This window comes from Chinchilla lanigera, unplaced genomic scaffold, assembly GCF_000276665.1.
Source record: "Chinchilla lanigera isolate Chin_1 unplaced genomic scaffold, ChiLan1.0 scaffold00033, whole genome shotgun sequence".
NCBI classification, from domain to species: Eukaryota; Metazoa; Chordata; class Mammalia; order Rodentia; family Chinchillidae; genus Chinchilla; species Chinchilla lanigera.
Window position 1 is genome coordinate 16,299,694 of NW_004955434.1, and position 16,582 is coordinate 16,316,275.

General features: G+C 42.2%; 1 protein-coding gene across 9 annotated transcripts in view; it reads right to left on the minus strand.

The window, feature by feature from the left end:
• Mpdz (multiple PDZ domain protein) overlaps positions 1–16,582 on the minus strand; it is a 147,731-nt gene that overhangs the window by 15,571 nt on the left and 115,578 nt on the right. For all 9 annotated transcript variants that reach the window (XM_013516315.1, XM_013516322.1, XM_013516317.1 and 6 more), the window contains 8 exons: positions 14,679–14,759; positions 7,904–7,996; positions 7,740–7,814; positions 6,779–6,959; positions 4,888–5,033; positions 4,133–4,216; positions 3,787–3,980; positions 1,880–2,027 (listed from right to left, as the gene is read on the minus strand). In XM_013516315.1, coding sequence (XP_013371769.1) covers positions 1,880–2,027; positions 3,787–3,980; positions 4,133–4,216; positions 4,888–5,033; positions 6,779–6,959; positions 7,740–7,814; positions 7,904–7,996; positions 14,679–14,759 — 1,002 coding nt within the window. The remainder of the gene's footprint in view (positions 1–1,879; positions 2,028–3,786; positions 3,981–4,132; positions 4,217–4,887; positions 5,034–6,778; positions 6,960–7,739; positions 7,815–7,903; positions 7,997–14,678; positions 14,760–16,582) is intronic.

Sequence of the window (16,582 nt, forward strand, 5' to 3'; positions counted from 1 at the left end):
GTTAAACTGCTGACCACAGTGCTCTGAAGACAACATAACACCACAGCTGAAGCAAGGCTCTCACTTGCTATTCTGGAGGAATAAACTACCAACCTGAGCGATAAGACAGTTCTCTCAAGTAACAAGATCTTGTGCCTGAAGAATGACTTTGTTCTGAGTTCTCAAGGTCTTGCTCAGCTTCCTGCTTTTAGATCAGCTTTTCCCTTCAATTTTCCTCACGCCCACCCCCTCCCCACTGAACTTGTCTGAAATCTAATAAATACGGGCAATTCAGAGAAGTCCCTGTCTTAGCTCTAAGACCGTTCTGACCTTCCAGGACCCCAAAACCATCCTACTTGTCTGTTACTTAAGCCTTTGTCATACACTCCTTTCAGGAGACCAGGAGCTGGCCAAGCTCCTGAAAATATATTACTAAATTATTTTTGAAAATGGTTGGTTTAATTAATTATTATTAATGTTATTTTTAGGATACTTCCTTCTTTTAAAAATATATCAGTATACTGAAGCTAACAGTCGTGTTTTAATTAATTTCCAAAAGTAAGCTCTTCCTCCTTGAAAGTGCTGGTTACTTTGTTTTAATGATTGACACCTTTAAGAAATGAAAGTTTTAAGGTGCACTTTGTAAATAACTGAATTTATATATACAGCCATATGCTAGATGCTATCCAAACCACAGAGACCAAGACAAGAAGCTCAGCTAGAACACCCGTCCGTGAAGTCCAGCCACTAAGAAGCTACCACTAGCCGCACACCTGCCAGCTGCAGGAGAGCTACTGTATAGCCCCTGTGAGCATGTAGCCAGGACATGGCTCCTGATGATCTTCTAGTAAACCTTGAATTGTACTTCCTCAGTCAAAAACATGTAAGGTGAAAGGAAGCAACGATATGGTCATTGCCTTTTTTACTTACAGGAATGCAAATCTCTCTAGGAAATGTGATATTCCCCAATAAGGAATATGTCTACAGTCTCAAGAACTAGATTTTTAAGTGGCTATTCTGTACTCAGCAATCCATTTTTAAAGTGAGATTAACTCTACTTCTCCAGTCAGAAAATGGTTCTCATGGAGAGTTCTCATTGGAGGGAATCTATTTTACAAAGTAAAATGTAACTGAGCTTAGAGTGATACCTAGAAATGGAGCCTTATAATGGCTGGAGTAATTCCCAGTAAGGGTGCTGTCAGATGAATATACAAAGAATCACCTTCATTACATCAGGATGACCTATCCAACCCTGATTTTAAACATCAACTTTAAAACTGTTCAACAGCTTTGAGTCAGTCTAGGATTTCAACCAAACATTCCCTTTGTGGATCTTATAAAACAAAATCATTCTGGCACATTCTTTGTGACTTTATTCATCATCTTTCAGAAAGATGCTGACTTCACTGGGTTCAAAAAGGAGTTAAGGAAGGGGCTAAGACAGGAAAACCCAAACACACGATCTCCAGAGATGCCATGGGTACCTTCTCGCTTCCTATGATCTGCACTCAAGGAACAGTGCTCCCCAATCACTTTGCAAAGGGCAGTGTGTGAGATGACGGTCTCCTTTAAATCAGAATTTGTAAGAATAAATACAGAGATACCATGGAGAAACAAATATTCCACACAAAACTCACCTTAAAAATAAAAGAGTTAGTAATGTTTCAGACAGTCAACTAGTAATTCCTACTACCACCAAGTAAATATACAATAACATATTAAACAACGAATCATAAATTCACTATTTGGAAATCTCTTATTGAAATATGGTAATATGTTTTACTTGAGACTACTCCGTAGGTAAAGTCCAGTCACTAGTGTAGCGCTGGTGGCTCCATGTTAAATTCTCTTTCTTCTTCCGTACTGTTACACAGAAGTTATTTTGGGATTTGATTTTTACCTTTAGCAAAGCAGCAACAGCTTCCTGCGTGGCATTACGCACATCTTCTCCGTTCACCATTAATATCTGGTCTCCCTGCATCAGCCTTCCATCAGCATCTGCAATTCCGCCCTTAACGATATCTGACACGAACACGCCAGTATCGTTTCTGCAAACAATTTGGATTTGAACATGATTGTTTCTGAACTGTAATGCAATGCTTATTTTGTAACTTTTTATAATGAAACATTTATATCTATTTTTCAGAGTTTGTAATGAAGGAAAATTATTAGAATACAGTTTGTAACAAATACTATCTTATATCTTACTGTATTCCACAGATTGAAAAGATTTTCATAAGAATTTATTCTTTCTAAATTATACAATGTGAATAAAAGTAAGTACTGCTCTCCTTGTATGGGCCAGGTAGTTAGTAAATGGTAAAGATGGGACTTAAGAATTAGTGTTAAATTTATTTTTCTTTCTATAGAATAAAGAGGCCTTAAAGGGACATTGACCTGTGGCTACTTAAATATGTTTCTATTACCACTGACATCATTAACATTATTGAACATTTACAAAGTATTTGTTACTCAAAATTTAACTATCATTATTACGATGTCTTTTCGTTTAAATCATTTCAACTGACTTTTATATAACATTGATTTATACAAAATAAGCAAATACTAAACTAGTCCCATCCTTTCACAAAACTGAAAGCGCAAGACACAAAAAGCGCAAAGCAAAAACCCCCGAACACGAATCTTCACGTTCATCTCAACAGCAGCTGTAAACAGAAATGCACAGTGAAGCTGCAGCACATCACTTGCTCTCGCCAAGGTCACAACCCCAAAGAAGCCATACTCCATCTGCTCCTGTGCTTTCCCATCTCCAGAGTGAGGGTGTCGGGTTAGACGGGCTTTTTGCATGCTCTTCCCATGGCGATTCGTCAGGAACTACTACTGGAAGTCTTCACAGTGCTTTCAGGACCACGGATACTGTGGCCGCTTATTTACAAATGAATTTAAGTGTACCTTATTTCCCAAAATGTAAGCTACTGATGCTGTGCTCCTAAAAAGGAATGTCTAATTTTTTAGACATATCCCACCGAGATTCAAATAGTATGCTATATTCTTCCTGTGTGTTTAAAAAAATACTCAACTGTCTCTAAGAGAGCAAACTGGTATAAAAGTTCTTTTATTACCACACAGAAATGAAATGCAAAATCAGGTGAGACTGCGTTGGCTTGGGAATTTGGAAGTGCTTGTTTCCAGAGTATTCTAGTCATAACTGCATAAATTTTGACTCAATGGAAAAAATAAGCTGCCTTGAAATTGTTGATATCTGAGGCCTGAGAGCGTTGTTATTAACTTAGGGACACTGCCGACTATATCACATTTTACTGAACACTGATTTCATTTAAGTATAGCATATTCTGATCTCAATGGGTTTATAATACTAAAATGAAAGATTTACGGCATTTAATATTTCTTGATATTACTTGTATTAGCACCTCTTTTCTTGGAACTTTTTTCCCTAATCCACTTCCTTTAAAACAGGGTCACCTGGTCTCTTTTTTCTTTCGTGTACTGTATGACTCCCCTACAATGTGTCTGTGTCTTATCAATCGACTCATTTTTTTGGGAGGACATGTTTCTTGTTCACTATGCGTTTTTAAGGTCAGGAGCCACATCTTATCTCTATTTCTCAGAACCGAACGTATTTCCTGCACACAGCAGTTACTTTAAAAACACCAGAAGGCTTTTTGTTGAGGACCTTCAAAATCCCCGTACACTGACTTAGTATCTTGCCATGCTCTGTTAGTGATTGGTCCAGGGCAGCTGCCTGTAAACCCGAGCCACTGATAGATTCCACTAGTGCTGGGGTTATCTCCAAAAGGTCCTTGCGTTTGCTCTCCCCAGACACACCTTTTACCAACAATGCTCAGTCCGAGGCCTTTTCCTGGCTTCTTCTGCAGCTGCACAGTGAGGGCCTCACACATGTCGTCCTCTTTGTAGGGAGCCTCGTCTCTGTAGAGTGTCAGGGGCACTCTCTGGGGTGTCTGTCTCAGGACGTTGATTGCTTCATCATGGGTGGCCTTTCTCAGGTCAATTCCATTCACCTGTACAGAAACGGGACACGGGCGGCGAGGCAAGCGTAAGTTCAGTGAAAACAGGAAAAGGGCGGGAAAGGGGGAGAGAGAAGTAAAGAAAGAAACACACACCCTCCACGGCCTTTGGCTGTTATTTTTTGAATGAAACAGGCATCCCGTACCTCTAAGATCTGATCTCCAGCCCAGAGTCTCCCATCTTTACATGCTGCTCCTTCTTCATAAACTTCATGGATAATAATGGCGCCCTGGGGACCCAAACACAATACACCGGGCTTTACCCCGTTCTCACCCAGAAATGGCGAGGGGATGCTGAGCCCAAACGCTCCCTGCTTTTACTGAACCCCACGAGGGCCACGTACCATAATTCCAGGAAATGCTAACTATACAACTTTGGCTAAAAGGCAACAAAAGCTTCTATTTTCCTAGGCAAGTTCAAAGGAAAATATGAAACATAATCATACATATAGTAATACCATAGATATACATCATCATTCCTATCTACAAATGAAATAATTTTATAGTATTTTCAAATTTTAGAAAATGTCATCCCCACATAATTCAGTTTTTCAGATGCCTCTCAATTTAGGTCTAACCTAGCTTGGATATTAGTAAAACAGGAAATTAAAATATGTCAAGGGCTGGTAAACTGACAGAAACGCTTTAAAAACTAGAGGTCACAATCGTAAGAGGTCATAATCACTAAGAGGACTTAGTGAGTCGGTAACGGCTTACTGGAAGTAATAATCCCAGTATCCTATTGAATATGTGCCATATACATTAAAATGATCATGAAGTACATGTTTTCTCAGCTTCTATGTTTCATTTAGTAAAACTCAGAAATCTTCCTGGTCATGTTCTCTTGGCACATCTGAGGACCGCCCAGAGGCCCGAAGCCCCTGTGCACGGGAGCGCTCACCAGCAGCGTGTCGGACCCTCCCACAATGCTGAGGCCCAGCCCGGTTCGCCCTTTGGAAATCTCAATTGTGGTCTCACAGCCAGGGATAATGGGGCAGGTTGCAGGGTCAGAAGCGAAGATCGCTGGTGTTGAAGACCTGCTTGTACCTAAAATAAATCAGAGATGAAATAAAATACAGATACAAATGGATTACAAGGTGCATGCATCAAACTTAGGCCCCACACAGGCTGTGTGTGAGCGATGGAGCCAGAAACATGCCCCAAAGCGGGGGCAGAGAGACTTCAAGTCTGCCTTAGGTCTTTCCGCTGTTCTCTTTAAAAGTGTCAAAGCTAAATCGTCACTATTAATTTAAGAAGTGGTACACAATGACCTGATTCATTATTTCTTTACGTTTTTCTGTATTTTTTTAATTGCTAGAGATATGAAGGATTGGCTGTGAAGAGAAAACAAATCTCCCTTTAATACTCTACGTCTCACCAGAGACAAACGTATTTTATGAAAAAAAGTTTATTAAACTCAGAACTGAGCTATGTGACAGGAACTTAGAAGCACATTTACAAAAAGACCACAAAACACACCATTTAATTTGGTTATGGTACCTATTCTTCGACCTTCTTATATTTTTATTTTACGTCTATCTTACCCTGAAGCACTTTTTCTTACATATTCATATATAGGTGTATATAAATAAAAATAAATTTGTGCTTTTTTTCTTTTGTTTTCACTTAATGTTTTATAAACTCTTATAATAAACTCTGGAGTATACAGCACAGACTTGAATATATTATGAAGAAATGAGCAAAATATTATTCTACATTTTATTTTATGGAAGTCTGTTTATCATATGTTTCATTACATAACAAAGAACATGAGGTAAATAGCATGTTTTGGGAAAGCACTTGGTAAAGTAGCGTATGCTTTAGACAAGATGTTCTCTTTTTAGGAAATCACAAACAGACTATTTTCATTTCCTGTAATGGCAGGAACAGGTGTAAGACATTTTCTTTTATGCTGCTTTAATTTAGCATTTAATACTTTTATAGACAATGTTATTTAGGGACAAACATAAAATTGAAAAATGAGAACATTTCCATAAAATGTTTTACCATTCAGCAAATTATTCATTCTTTCTAAGGACAGAACTACTTTTATCAGAGTCCCACCAACTGCAGAAAAAGTAAATTTGTTTAAATCATTTCTCAAACATATGGATGCTGCAGAGCTTGAAATTTTGTTACACATCAGTGTATCTACAGCGTAACTAGGGGGATAACTTGCTTTCATGTATTAGCCTGGCAGTTTCATGCTACACTGAAGTCTCTCCCCATGATTCACACATTTCCAAATGCACCAGTGTGACCTTCGAGGGTACGCAGGCCACAGAACGCAGATCTACAGTGCATGCAGCATGAGCATTTCTCCAGTAGTAATCAGTCCTGATATCCTATCTATAAAACAGGGCCACTGTGTATCCATTCTACAGATATGAAGACCCAGGCTTAGAAAAGTTTAGTTTGTCAGCATTAAAAAAGAACCTACCAAACAGTGTTTCTAATTCATTAGTTATCATTTGGGATCACAGGTGGCCTCTGCAAGAGACTCCTGCTTAGCAAAGAAGACTCCCTGGGCTTGGAGGGAAGCAGCTCAGGCCAAAAGGGGAAGGTGTGTTCCCTAAGGCACCATGTGTGCTTAGAACACAGCACTCAGATGTCCCTCCTCCCAGTCCAGCATTCTTTATTCAGGAGCCCCTCTCTCCAACTATCCGTTCTCTAAAGGACTTCTCCACTAAAGCTTTTCAGACAGTGAACTGCAGGTAGGCACCTGGCTCCCAGCCAGGGACCCTTTGCAGACTTTGCCATACGTGCAGGACTCTCAGAAGCTCAGCCCTTACTTCGGACGGACTCTGGTTCCGGTTCCGGGGAGCCAGACTGTGGGACCACTGGAAGCTGCGAGCTGTTCATTTTCTCTCCACTGGCTGCACCAGCTGCCGAAGGAAAAGTCTGGGAATCTGGAATCTCAGCGTGAACGGTCAGTTTTACTGTTGCCTTCGCTGTCTTCAGCAGGCTAATAAACTGCCGAGGTGTTGGTGTGGATAGGAAACAAAATTCAAAGACAAGTTAGGGAACGTATACAGATGTCAGTCACCAATGTCACTCGAGTCTATCTGTTGTTGAAAGAAAAGAAGCAGAGGCCAGTGACTTCCTGGTCGGGTTCGAGTATTAAGAAAGAAATGGCTTTACTGTAGTTACTCCAAATGCTTAAGGTAGATTACAGCCACAGCTAATTTCTATTCTAAGTCCTGTGCTGACCACAGTTCTTTCTTGTAGAAGTAGAAAAAAGAACAGTATATCTCTGGGAAAAAAAGCTTTTTTTGACACTTATATATGACTCCAAGTATGATCATTTTGAAGCAAAGACTCAGATACAAAGGACTGTTCAAAACTAATATCCATTTAATAGCTGAGTCTTAAAGCCTTTTTTTAAAGCAAGGTATAATATAGATATGTAGTGGAATACACATAAGAAAAAATATCTCTCTGGTCATAATATGAAGGAGCCACCGCTTATGAATTTCAATTTCAATTTTTTTGTAAAGGAAAATGGAAGTCACATTTATCAAAAATGCCCAGTGAATACCGAAAAATCTATCCAAACAATAGTGAACATCTTAACTTCGCCTTTATTGGAAAGTAGAAAATAGGAATTGATGACCTTCCTAATAACTTGTTTTCCTTAAGAAACTTCTAGTAGGCACCCAGCCCTAATTCCCTGTGACTTCTTCCCTACACATACACCTCAGTCATGTCCAAGGATGGGGTGGCAGTACCATTCACCGCATGGTGGAGAAGTACCTTTTCAATGGGATGGCCAACAACAACTTCATCATCTACAGCTAGGATCTGGTCTCCGACTTTGAGGCGTCCATCCTAGATGGAAACGGAGTTGCTTCTGAGTGATTTTTAGCAGTCATTCCCTCTTCCACCACTTCATGACAGTGAGAACGGAAAAGCCTCACCTTGGCTGCCACCCCATTCTCTGTTAAACTCTTTATGATGACTCCACTGAGTGTGTCTTCTTCACTGATAGCGATGCCCAAACCCCCTTGGTCCTAGAGAAAAAACCAAGAGTACAGAAGACGTGGAACAGATTGGCGGTATCTAAATGGAGATGTACCTATAACTTCTAAACACACTCTTCTACCCAAGGGCTATGAAAACAATTGAAACTCTAGGTTCATTATTATAAATCTCTTCTTAAGCAAACTTTTGGATTTTTCTAAAGAAAAAATTCTCCCTCAAACAGTCAAGTGATTTCATCCTCCCATATGTCTGACACCTTTAGTAACTTTAGCAAAATATCCAGATAGCAAAAATGTATTCAATAATTCATCTGAAACATTTAGCACTTGCAAATTTAGCCTTGTGTAACTGGCTGTCGGAATTCGCCATTCAGAAACAGCTGAAGTACCCTGCTTCCTCTCTTTCTGCTCTGCAGTTTCGAAATAACAAAGCAAGTCTGACTCCTTCATTCTTTTCTGCCGCACTTCCTCTTCCACAAGGAAGATGCAATTACTGGTGCATGCTCTGTCCTTTCTGGGATGGAACACCAGGAACTGATCCTCCACAGAAGAGTATTTTGATTTGCTGCGGAGTTAAAAAGTCTCTGAGCCCAGAAACATGCCCTGGAAACCTGCCAAGGCTGGAGAGCTACACCGACTTCGTCTACTTTTTTCCATACTTTCTTTCATCAAAACCATATGTTCAATAACAGTTGTTCTTACCTTTCTCTAATGTTTATTTTAATAAAATTAAAATAGAGTTTTGAATTTTCATTCTGGCCACAGCTTATAACGTTTTACACTATAATTTTCATCCAGGAAAAATATGCAAAGGGAAAGTAAAGAAAAAGGAATCCTGTCATGGTTTCTCTGAAACACACGCGAGAGCAGAGGTTACCCTCTGATAGTCATGGTCATGACTGTGACACTGAGGTTTCACCACTGTTTTAAAGATGGCCCGCCCTGGCTTTTCCGAGCAAGGCTGTTAATGTCTGCTGTATTTCCCACGGTCAGCGGACGTCTCCCTCTACCACCTTCCTTTAGCCAATTAGGCATGAGTGTAAGATAAAGGAGACTCCAGAGGTTTCTATTTTATTTTATACCTGATTGAACAAATTTAAATAGGCCACTTTACATTTCTAAACATTAATTTTCTTACCTAGAAAAATCAAACATTTTTATCTAAAAAATAAGCAGTAATAATACCTGACACTCATGAAGGTTCTTTTTTGGTACAGCAGGCATGTGCTGATTTCCTCCCTAACACTCATTATCGTCTTACCCCTTCGTACAATCAGCAGATGTTCATTAGGCATCCACCCCACCCATGCTACCCTAGCAACCCTCTCCCTTCCATCTCTCCCAGCCCCCCTGCCTCAGCTCGCCCCCTTTCCTGCATGTACTAGTAAGGCGGCAGGAGTAAGACTGGAAAAGCACTCATTTGCTGATCCCTTCGAGACAGTGAGCCCAACAGCCGGGCTGGGCTCACCAATTTGACTCTAACGGGATAAAGCAGAAGTGATGGTGCATGACTTCCAGGTGTGCCCAGAGAGGCAGCGGAGCTTACTTCCTGCTCCTTCCCTGGGATCACTTTCGCTGTGAGAGCTCAGCTGTTGTGTCATGGAGAACCCAAGCAGCCCCATGAGAAGGCCTCTTGCCAACAGTAACTTCAAGAAAATCACACTGGAAGTGATGTCCAGCCTCAGGCAAACCTTTAGGTTAACTGCCCTGTCTGGCAGTTTGTCAGCAACTGTACGAGAGTCCAAGCCAGACCACCCAGCTGACCTGGTTCCGCATTCCACACTCACAGAAACTAAGTGCCTCACTAACTGCCTGTTGTTCGAAGTTTGCTAAGCTTTACTGTAATTTGTCATGTAATACTGCATAAGTAGCTCCAAAGATCAGGTCCGAATGATCCAAGTCCACCTTACAATTCTATTCCCATGGCCACAATCCCTAGATGAAGTGTAAGCAAGTGATCTACACTCATTTAATTAGGATGAATCTGGGACTTCTCAGAACGCTGGAACACTGTCTCCCCAACAACATTAAAAAGAGGCAGCACACAGCCTCAGCTGCGGTTCCCAGCCATTCTAGACCCAGAGGAAGACCAGCTTTACGTCCACGCTGACACTGCATGGCTGCGCAGAGAGAGGGAAGGCACTGGCTCTTTATGAGTCCTGATCCCAGTACCAACCACCCTTGCAGACTGCTGCTAGTTACTTGAGAACACAGATTCTCTTCTTCGATTAAACCTGACGGATTTAATATTGGGTCAGCACTGTTTGTAATTTGCAGCAGCAGGAATCAACAGGGAAGGAACAGTAAGCTGCACAGCTGCGTGCCCTCACTGCACTTAGCATATTACAAAAATAAGTGAGAATATGCGTATCTACAGTTTACTGGTATCAGAAAAGCAGGAAAACATGTAAGAATGGATACGTGGTGAGAGAGGTGCAATTTCTTATCTAATTGTTCAACTTTTCACCTTACTTCTTTATATAGTTGTTGGCAAGAAAAGATCTGAAAAATACTGTTCTTCAGCACTAATTAAAATACTACCATATGCAGGACGCTTGCAGAGGGAGAAAGAGTTGTATAATTAGACAGTTACAGAAGAGTAAACGAGAATTAGAACTGGCTTTAAGCTAGACAAACTACTATTATTTTTTAGAGGACCTTTTTGAAGATAGATTTTCTAAAACTCAAAAAAAAAAAAAAAAAAAAACCCTCTACACTGTATTTAAAGGCTTTCACCGTATAAAATTGCATGAATGCTAAACAGACCTAAAAGGCATAGAAGGTTGTATCTGCTTTGTGGCATTTTTCTGGGGTAAACTGTGACCTTTAATTAAAAAATATTTTCAACAAGTTGAGGTAGGATTTCAGTCAGCCACTGAAGGTTTAGATTATATGCACGAGAACTTTCCCCTTATATTTCCATTTTCCCATTTTTAAAAAAAAGATTAGAAAGAAAAATAATAGGCTTGTTAGGAGCATTTCTAAAGTGAGAAATGGCATGTTTGCAGAGCTGCCGTTATGAGGCAATGTAAAAACCACCCCTCCTTCCGACTCCGGATCTCAGTGTCTTCTCCCTCAGCCCTTCCTCCTCGTGTCCCTCAGGGCCGTGTGTGCACACAACGCGGCCTGCAGTGCAGGTGAGGCAGTACTGAAGTTTCCTCGCACAGCACATGTGCACGTGAGAGGTACAGAAAAGACACCCACAGGGAAGCCGCCACAAAGAGGCCAAGCACCGTCAAGCACGTTACATGAAGGTGCTACAGTAAGTATCACGTAGGCCGGAACATTGAAGAAATATTTAAACATAAACAAGTGGTCTTCAGGTTGGGTCTTGCACATATGTGGGCTTTAGATAAACTTAGAGAAAGGACAATTGAAGGGATACAGAATAAGCAAAGGCAAGGAAGGGTGAAGTCTCACAACATTCACCATGGGCTCTTCATTCAAACTGGTCTGACTTAAGTAAAAGATTCTTATAAGGAACATTCAAGGGCTTTAAAAAAAAAAGGTAGATGGGGCCCAACTGCGAACTGGAATCAGCAACAGAAGACAGGGTTTGGAGTCAGCCAGAGTAAGTCTTAGCTCTATCACTTGGATTTGTTAAGCAGTCTCACAAGACTGCTAAGAAGTAGATGACATGACGAGCAAACGTGGTTCTACTTACTGAAGTAGTTTTCAAATAAGTTAGCTGGAAAAGATGAGATGTGACTGTCACAGAATTTCAGACGACGCGTCCGTGTGAGGAAATGGGTTAGCTCCCCTGTCTGAGTGCGTTCCATTCCCGTGCTGCCCCACAGTGGGGCAGAGCGCACTCACGCAGCTCAGAGTGACGTGTTACCACCAGTTTCAGCAACGGCCCCTGCTATGGTTTTGTGCCTAGACGTCCCCTCAAAGCCTCACGCAGGCCAGGGGCGGGCTTCTGGAGTTGGTGATTGACGTATGGTCCAATGGGATCATAGGTGTGCTACACCCATCCCGCACTGGTGCAGCCGGGTGGGCAGCGTGCATACAATGTAAGGGACGGAAGGAGGCTGTTCGCAGCTGCTCCTCCTTTGTTGCTTTGCTGTCTCCCACCACCAGGAACGTTTGTCCTCTGCCATGTGCCACTCTGCCTTGGAGCCAGCCGAGTACGGACTGAAACCTCCGCAAACTGCAAGCGAACTAAACTTTTCCTTCCTTAATTTTGGGTGTCAGGTATTTTGTCTCAGCAATGAGAGAACAGTAACCAAGATAGCCCTCAACAAAGTTTTCTAAGATACATCATATGGGCCACTTAGAACCTCATAATTTCAAAAATATAAAATGAAAATAACTATGCTAAAATACTGAGATAAGTACTTTAGACAAATTCTTTCATTTCATCTTTACAATGGTATCTATAATGTGAACTTATTATTTTCCCCTCTTACAGGTAAGGAAAGTGAGGCCCAAAGAAGAAGTCAAATGGTTCTGTGCCAGAGTGTATACGTGACTCCACACCTCACACTTACCATCATGAATAATTGCTTATTTACCTGATTTTTAAAAGATTCTTGAGTATTCCCCTTACTCATTTTGGTATTTTGTCAGATTTACTTTATCTGAAATTTACATATAAATGGAAACTTTCTGTGGGCAATGCATCGAGTTTCTTTAAGATCTTGGATTTTTCAACAGATGCAAGCTAATTCGGAAAGTAAACAGTATGTAACAGACATCCAGGGATAAGCCAGCAGGAGGCTAACTGAAGAGATCAGCTTTGCAATACAGAATAAAGGAAGCCTGTTGTGCATCTTATCCAGTCCCAACAGCTACTTTCTGATAAAGGCAGCTCCATTTACACAAGCAGCAACTGGGGACCAACGTGACGAAGAGGTTTTCTAATGTGAGCCCACTCAACATGTGACAAGAGCACCTGGCAGAGAGACCAGGCTTCTGTCTGCCCCACTGGCAAACGCCAAGCCGGGGAGTTGCAATTTGTCTGTTTGATGCTGAAAGTCCTTGAAAGGCTCTGAGTAGAGCATGACAATAGGTACGTATGGGACACCTTAGATGGACTGAGGCAGGAAAAGAAAGCATCAGAGAGAACTAGTGCCCAGAAGCAGTGGGACATCTTTGTGCCAGGTTATTCATTACTAATAATTACAACGACAACAGCAACGGGCAATCCTTATATACACATACTTAATTTTCGTAATAGATACTTAATTCTCACTATAAGTCAACAGGGTAAGGACTATTATTGCCCTCATTTTGGAGAGAGGAAAACGTGTGAAGCATGATGATAATACCATAAAAGCTTAAATTTAGAAGTTTACTACAGAAGAAGACGCTTCCTGCTAGTCCCCCTCAATGCACCCCTTCACTCGGGACACACTCGATCACTCCTGTCCCTTATTAAGTGTCGCTGGTTGCACTCTTTAGATGTCCTGAACTGATTCAAAACGCCTGCCTTTCACAGACATTCTGCCTTTGGGGAGGAACAGGAAGGTGCACGGAGCCCATGCAGGGAGAAGGTAAGGGGGATGAGCCGCACTGTAACGTTCTGATGAGCCTGCCTCCTGGTAAGACGGCACTTGCCAGCAGCACTGACCACGCTTTGGTTATCACACCTCATGCTTCTCCCTACCGACAGCGGAACGAGGAATTCTAATGAAGTGTATGGACTTTGGTAGAAAAGGCAAAGGCGTCACTGACGTCTGTTCTGTTTTTCTCTTACTATTACAAAATAGCGCATAATAAAAACTCCCCTTAGGTCTCTAGGATGAGAGCAACCCATTTTTGCATTAGTTTTTCTGTTGTAGAAGAGAAGTAAATGTGCCAGTAATTATGCTATTTTATAAGCAACTCATTCAATCTTTACAATTTTTTGACATAAGCACTATTATGGCCTTTCATTTACGGGGAGGAGGCCGAGGCAGAGAGAGATCACGCCGTGTGTTAGCCATGTATGTGATGAAGAACGACTCAGTCTCCGAATAACGACTCTGGCTCCGGCCTCTGAGCACCGCACTGGGCTTCACGGCGGGGTGGCAGTGTGCTGACCACTCACGCCCGTCTGCAGCACTTTTCGTAAATATCCCCTGCTTCCCATCCACCACTTTCTTGTCTCCTCTCCTGCCCAGCACTCATTTTACCGCTTGTCCTCCTGCTCAACCGTGTCCCCTTCCTTTCCAGCGCCACCTGGAATACGTCAAAGCATACGGAGGTTTCTGCTCAGCAAACCACCTCTTTAAAGCATCATTTGAGCCTAAGGTTTAGATTTTTTCAAAGCAAATACCTCACTGATTGTCCACCAGTGAAACCTCTAGCTATCTGAGTGTTGAATTTTATGAGACAAGGCTGTACCTTCTACTCCTTATTTTATCTCCTCTCTAACAGGGTTACATGAATAACAGGAGAGATGATGAATTTCACACCTTGAAACAATCATAAACACAGAGAGCTGGGCCCCTGCTAAGGAACGATTAGCTCGTGGTTCCACATTTTACTGTGCATTAGGATCATCAAGAGAAACTTCCTAAAACGCAAACTTCTGGGCCCAGCCCAAAAGCTTCCCCTTCGTAGGTGGGTCCGAGTGAGCACGGGGCAGGGGCTGTGCTAACAAGGCCGAGCGCGGCGCGGCTGAGGCTGTGGCTGGCAGACCACGGGCCTGAGCCTCAGAGCCTGTGACGGGCTGTGAGGGTGTGCCCGCTCGTGCCCACCGTCTCGCCCCGACGCCACGTGCACTCACCTTGGGCAGCTCCAGGCAGTGCACATCTTTAAATGAGCTGAGGTCCGCAATCGCTTCAGGAGCAGCAACACTTGGTTCTACCTGACAGAAAAAAGGAAAGGACAGAAGAGGCAATTCAGGGTTAGTATTTTTGGTTGCTTAACTATACGGCCCACTTAATCAAAATTATCTCATAGAGCACAATTCACTGGTTTACTCTCTTAAGGCATTTGTAAGATTTACATTCTTGTGAAGTACTTAGGGGGAGTGACTGGACAGCAATTGTTTTGGAACAAAAACAACCAAGCAGTTCAGAGGTCAGCTTGGATTTACTCCATACTGAAATCTAACAGCAGCCAGCTACCGGACGGCAATACCATGAGATACAGAGCACCAGCAGAAGTGTCCTTCTTCTTCTTTCTGTGCTACCTATCACGTGAGTTCAGAATGTATTAAATGCTGTACCTGAAAACTGTTAAAATACTCCATTCTCTTAATGACCACATTTAGGAAAATTAATGGGACAATGAAACTTTCTCCTTTATAAGTTATCCATGTTAAATAACAATGTGACTCAGTTCAAAATCAGAAACGAGCAGAATGAGAGAATGGTTTGCATGTTCACCTTACACACAAATGTTTACACATCCACTCAGAAAGTGTTTTAGTTCCTGCCCCTCCCCCTACTGATAACAAGCATTACTCCTCTAATTTGACCTTCTCTCTCCATGACATTCATTCATTTATTTTTGCATAGTACCCAGGGCCTTTGCCCTGAGCCACCTCCCTGCCCTTTTAATTTACTCGACCATTACGGTGTACTGTCAACTCTTTTGGCTTTGAGGTCCGCCTATGGGATAAAGCACATATGTAGGTGTGCTGCGGTGGTTCAGAGATTTAACCGGAGGTCTGTGTCTGGTCCCTTGTCCTCTCCTCTCTGGTTCTGTTTCCCTGTGCTCTCTCCACTTCCTGGCCACAACGAACTGGGCACCTCCTCTCCACCACGTTCTTCCACAGTGATGGTCCTACCTGGAAGCTTTTCCTTTCCACTGTGGGTCTGTGCTCCTCTTCCTGAACACACTGACTGGAGTAACTCTGCTCTGCCATGGCCTTGGTGAAGTTCCCACCTTGGAGCCAGCCAATCACGAACTAAACCCTAACTCTATAAGCCAAATTAAATCTCTTCTTCTTTAAACTGTGGCTGGGGATATTGTCTCAGTTATGGGACAGATAATTAATACAATTTATTTAAATTTTAAGCCAGGGCTTTGTTAAGTGGCTAAACTGTGCAGGTGGGATCATACTTGTGATTTTCCCGCCTCAGTCTCCCAAAGCGGTTGGATTACAAGCATGCACCACCGCACCTAACTCTTTTATCCCTCTTACACATGTATCCAAAGCTGATCAAAATCCAATTATCATCAAAAAGCTCTTTCTTTGTCACCATGTAACCACTACCCTCTCTCCTTAATTTCATATACGTCATTTGCTTTCCTGAGAAATCTCTTGATTGCTTTCCCAATAATCTGCCAGTTACCCAACCCAGGGAATCTCCTTCACATCCTCTTACTGGACCTCTCCGTAGCTTCTGAGACTGTGCAACACACCCTTCTTGAGACATGCCCTCCTCTATGGCTGTATAACCTCGCAGTCCTTCCTCTTCCTCCTCCCTGACCTCTTTCCTTAGCCTTCCTCCTCACTGCCCTGCTACATGAGAACGTGCAAGTCCTCATGTTCTTCCTACACGCTCTAGGAGGGCAACTGCTACAACTCCCATGACCAATAAATGAAAAATCTCTGTGTGGGAACTGATCTCTAAACCCTGGACCAAATGTGCAAGTGCGTACTTCTACGAAGCTTCCCAACAGGCCTTTCATTCTTCAGCTGCCTCAGTAAGAATGTATGTATTTTCACAGCATTTGCTC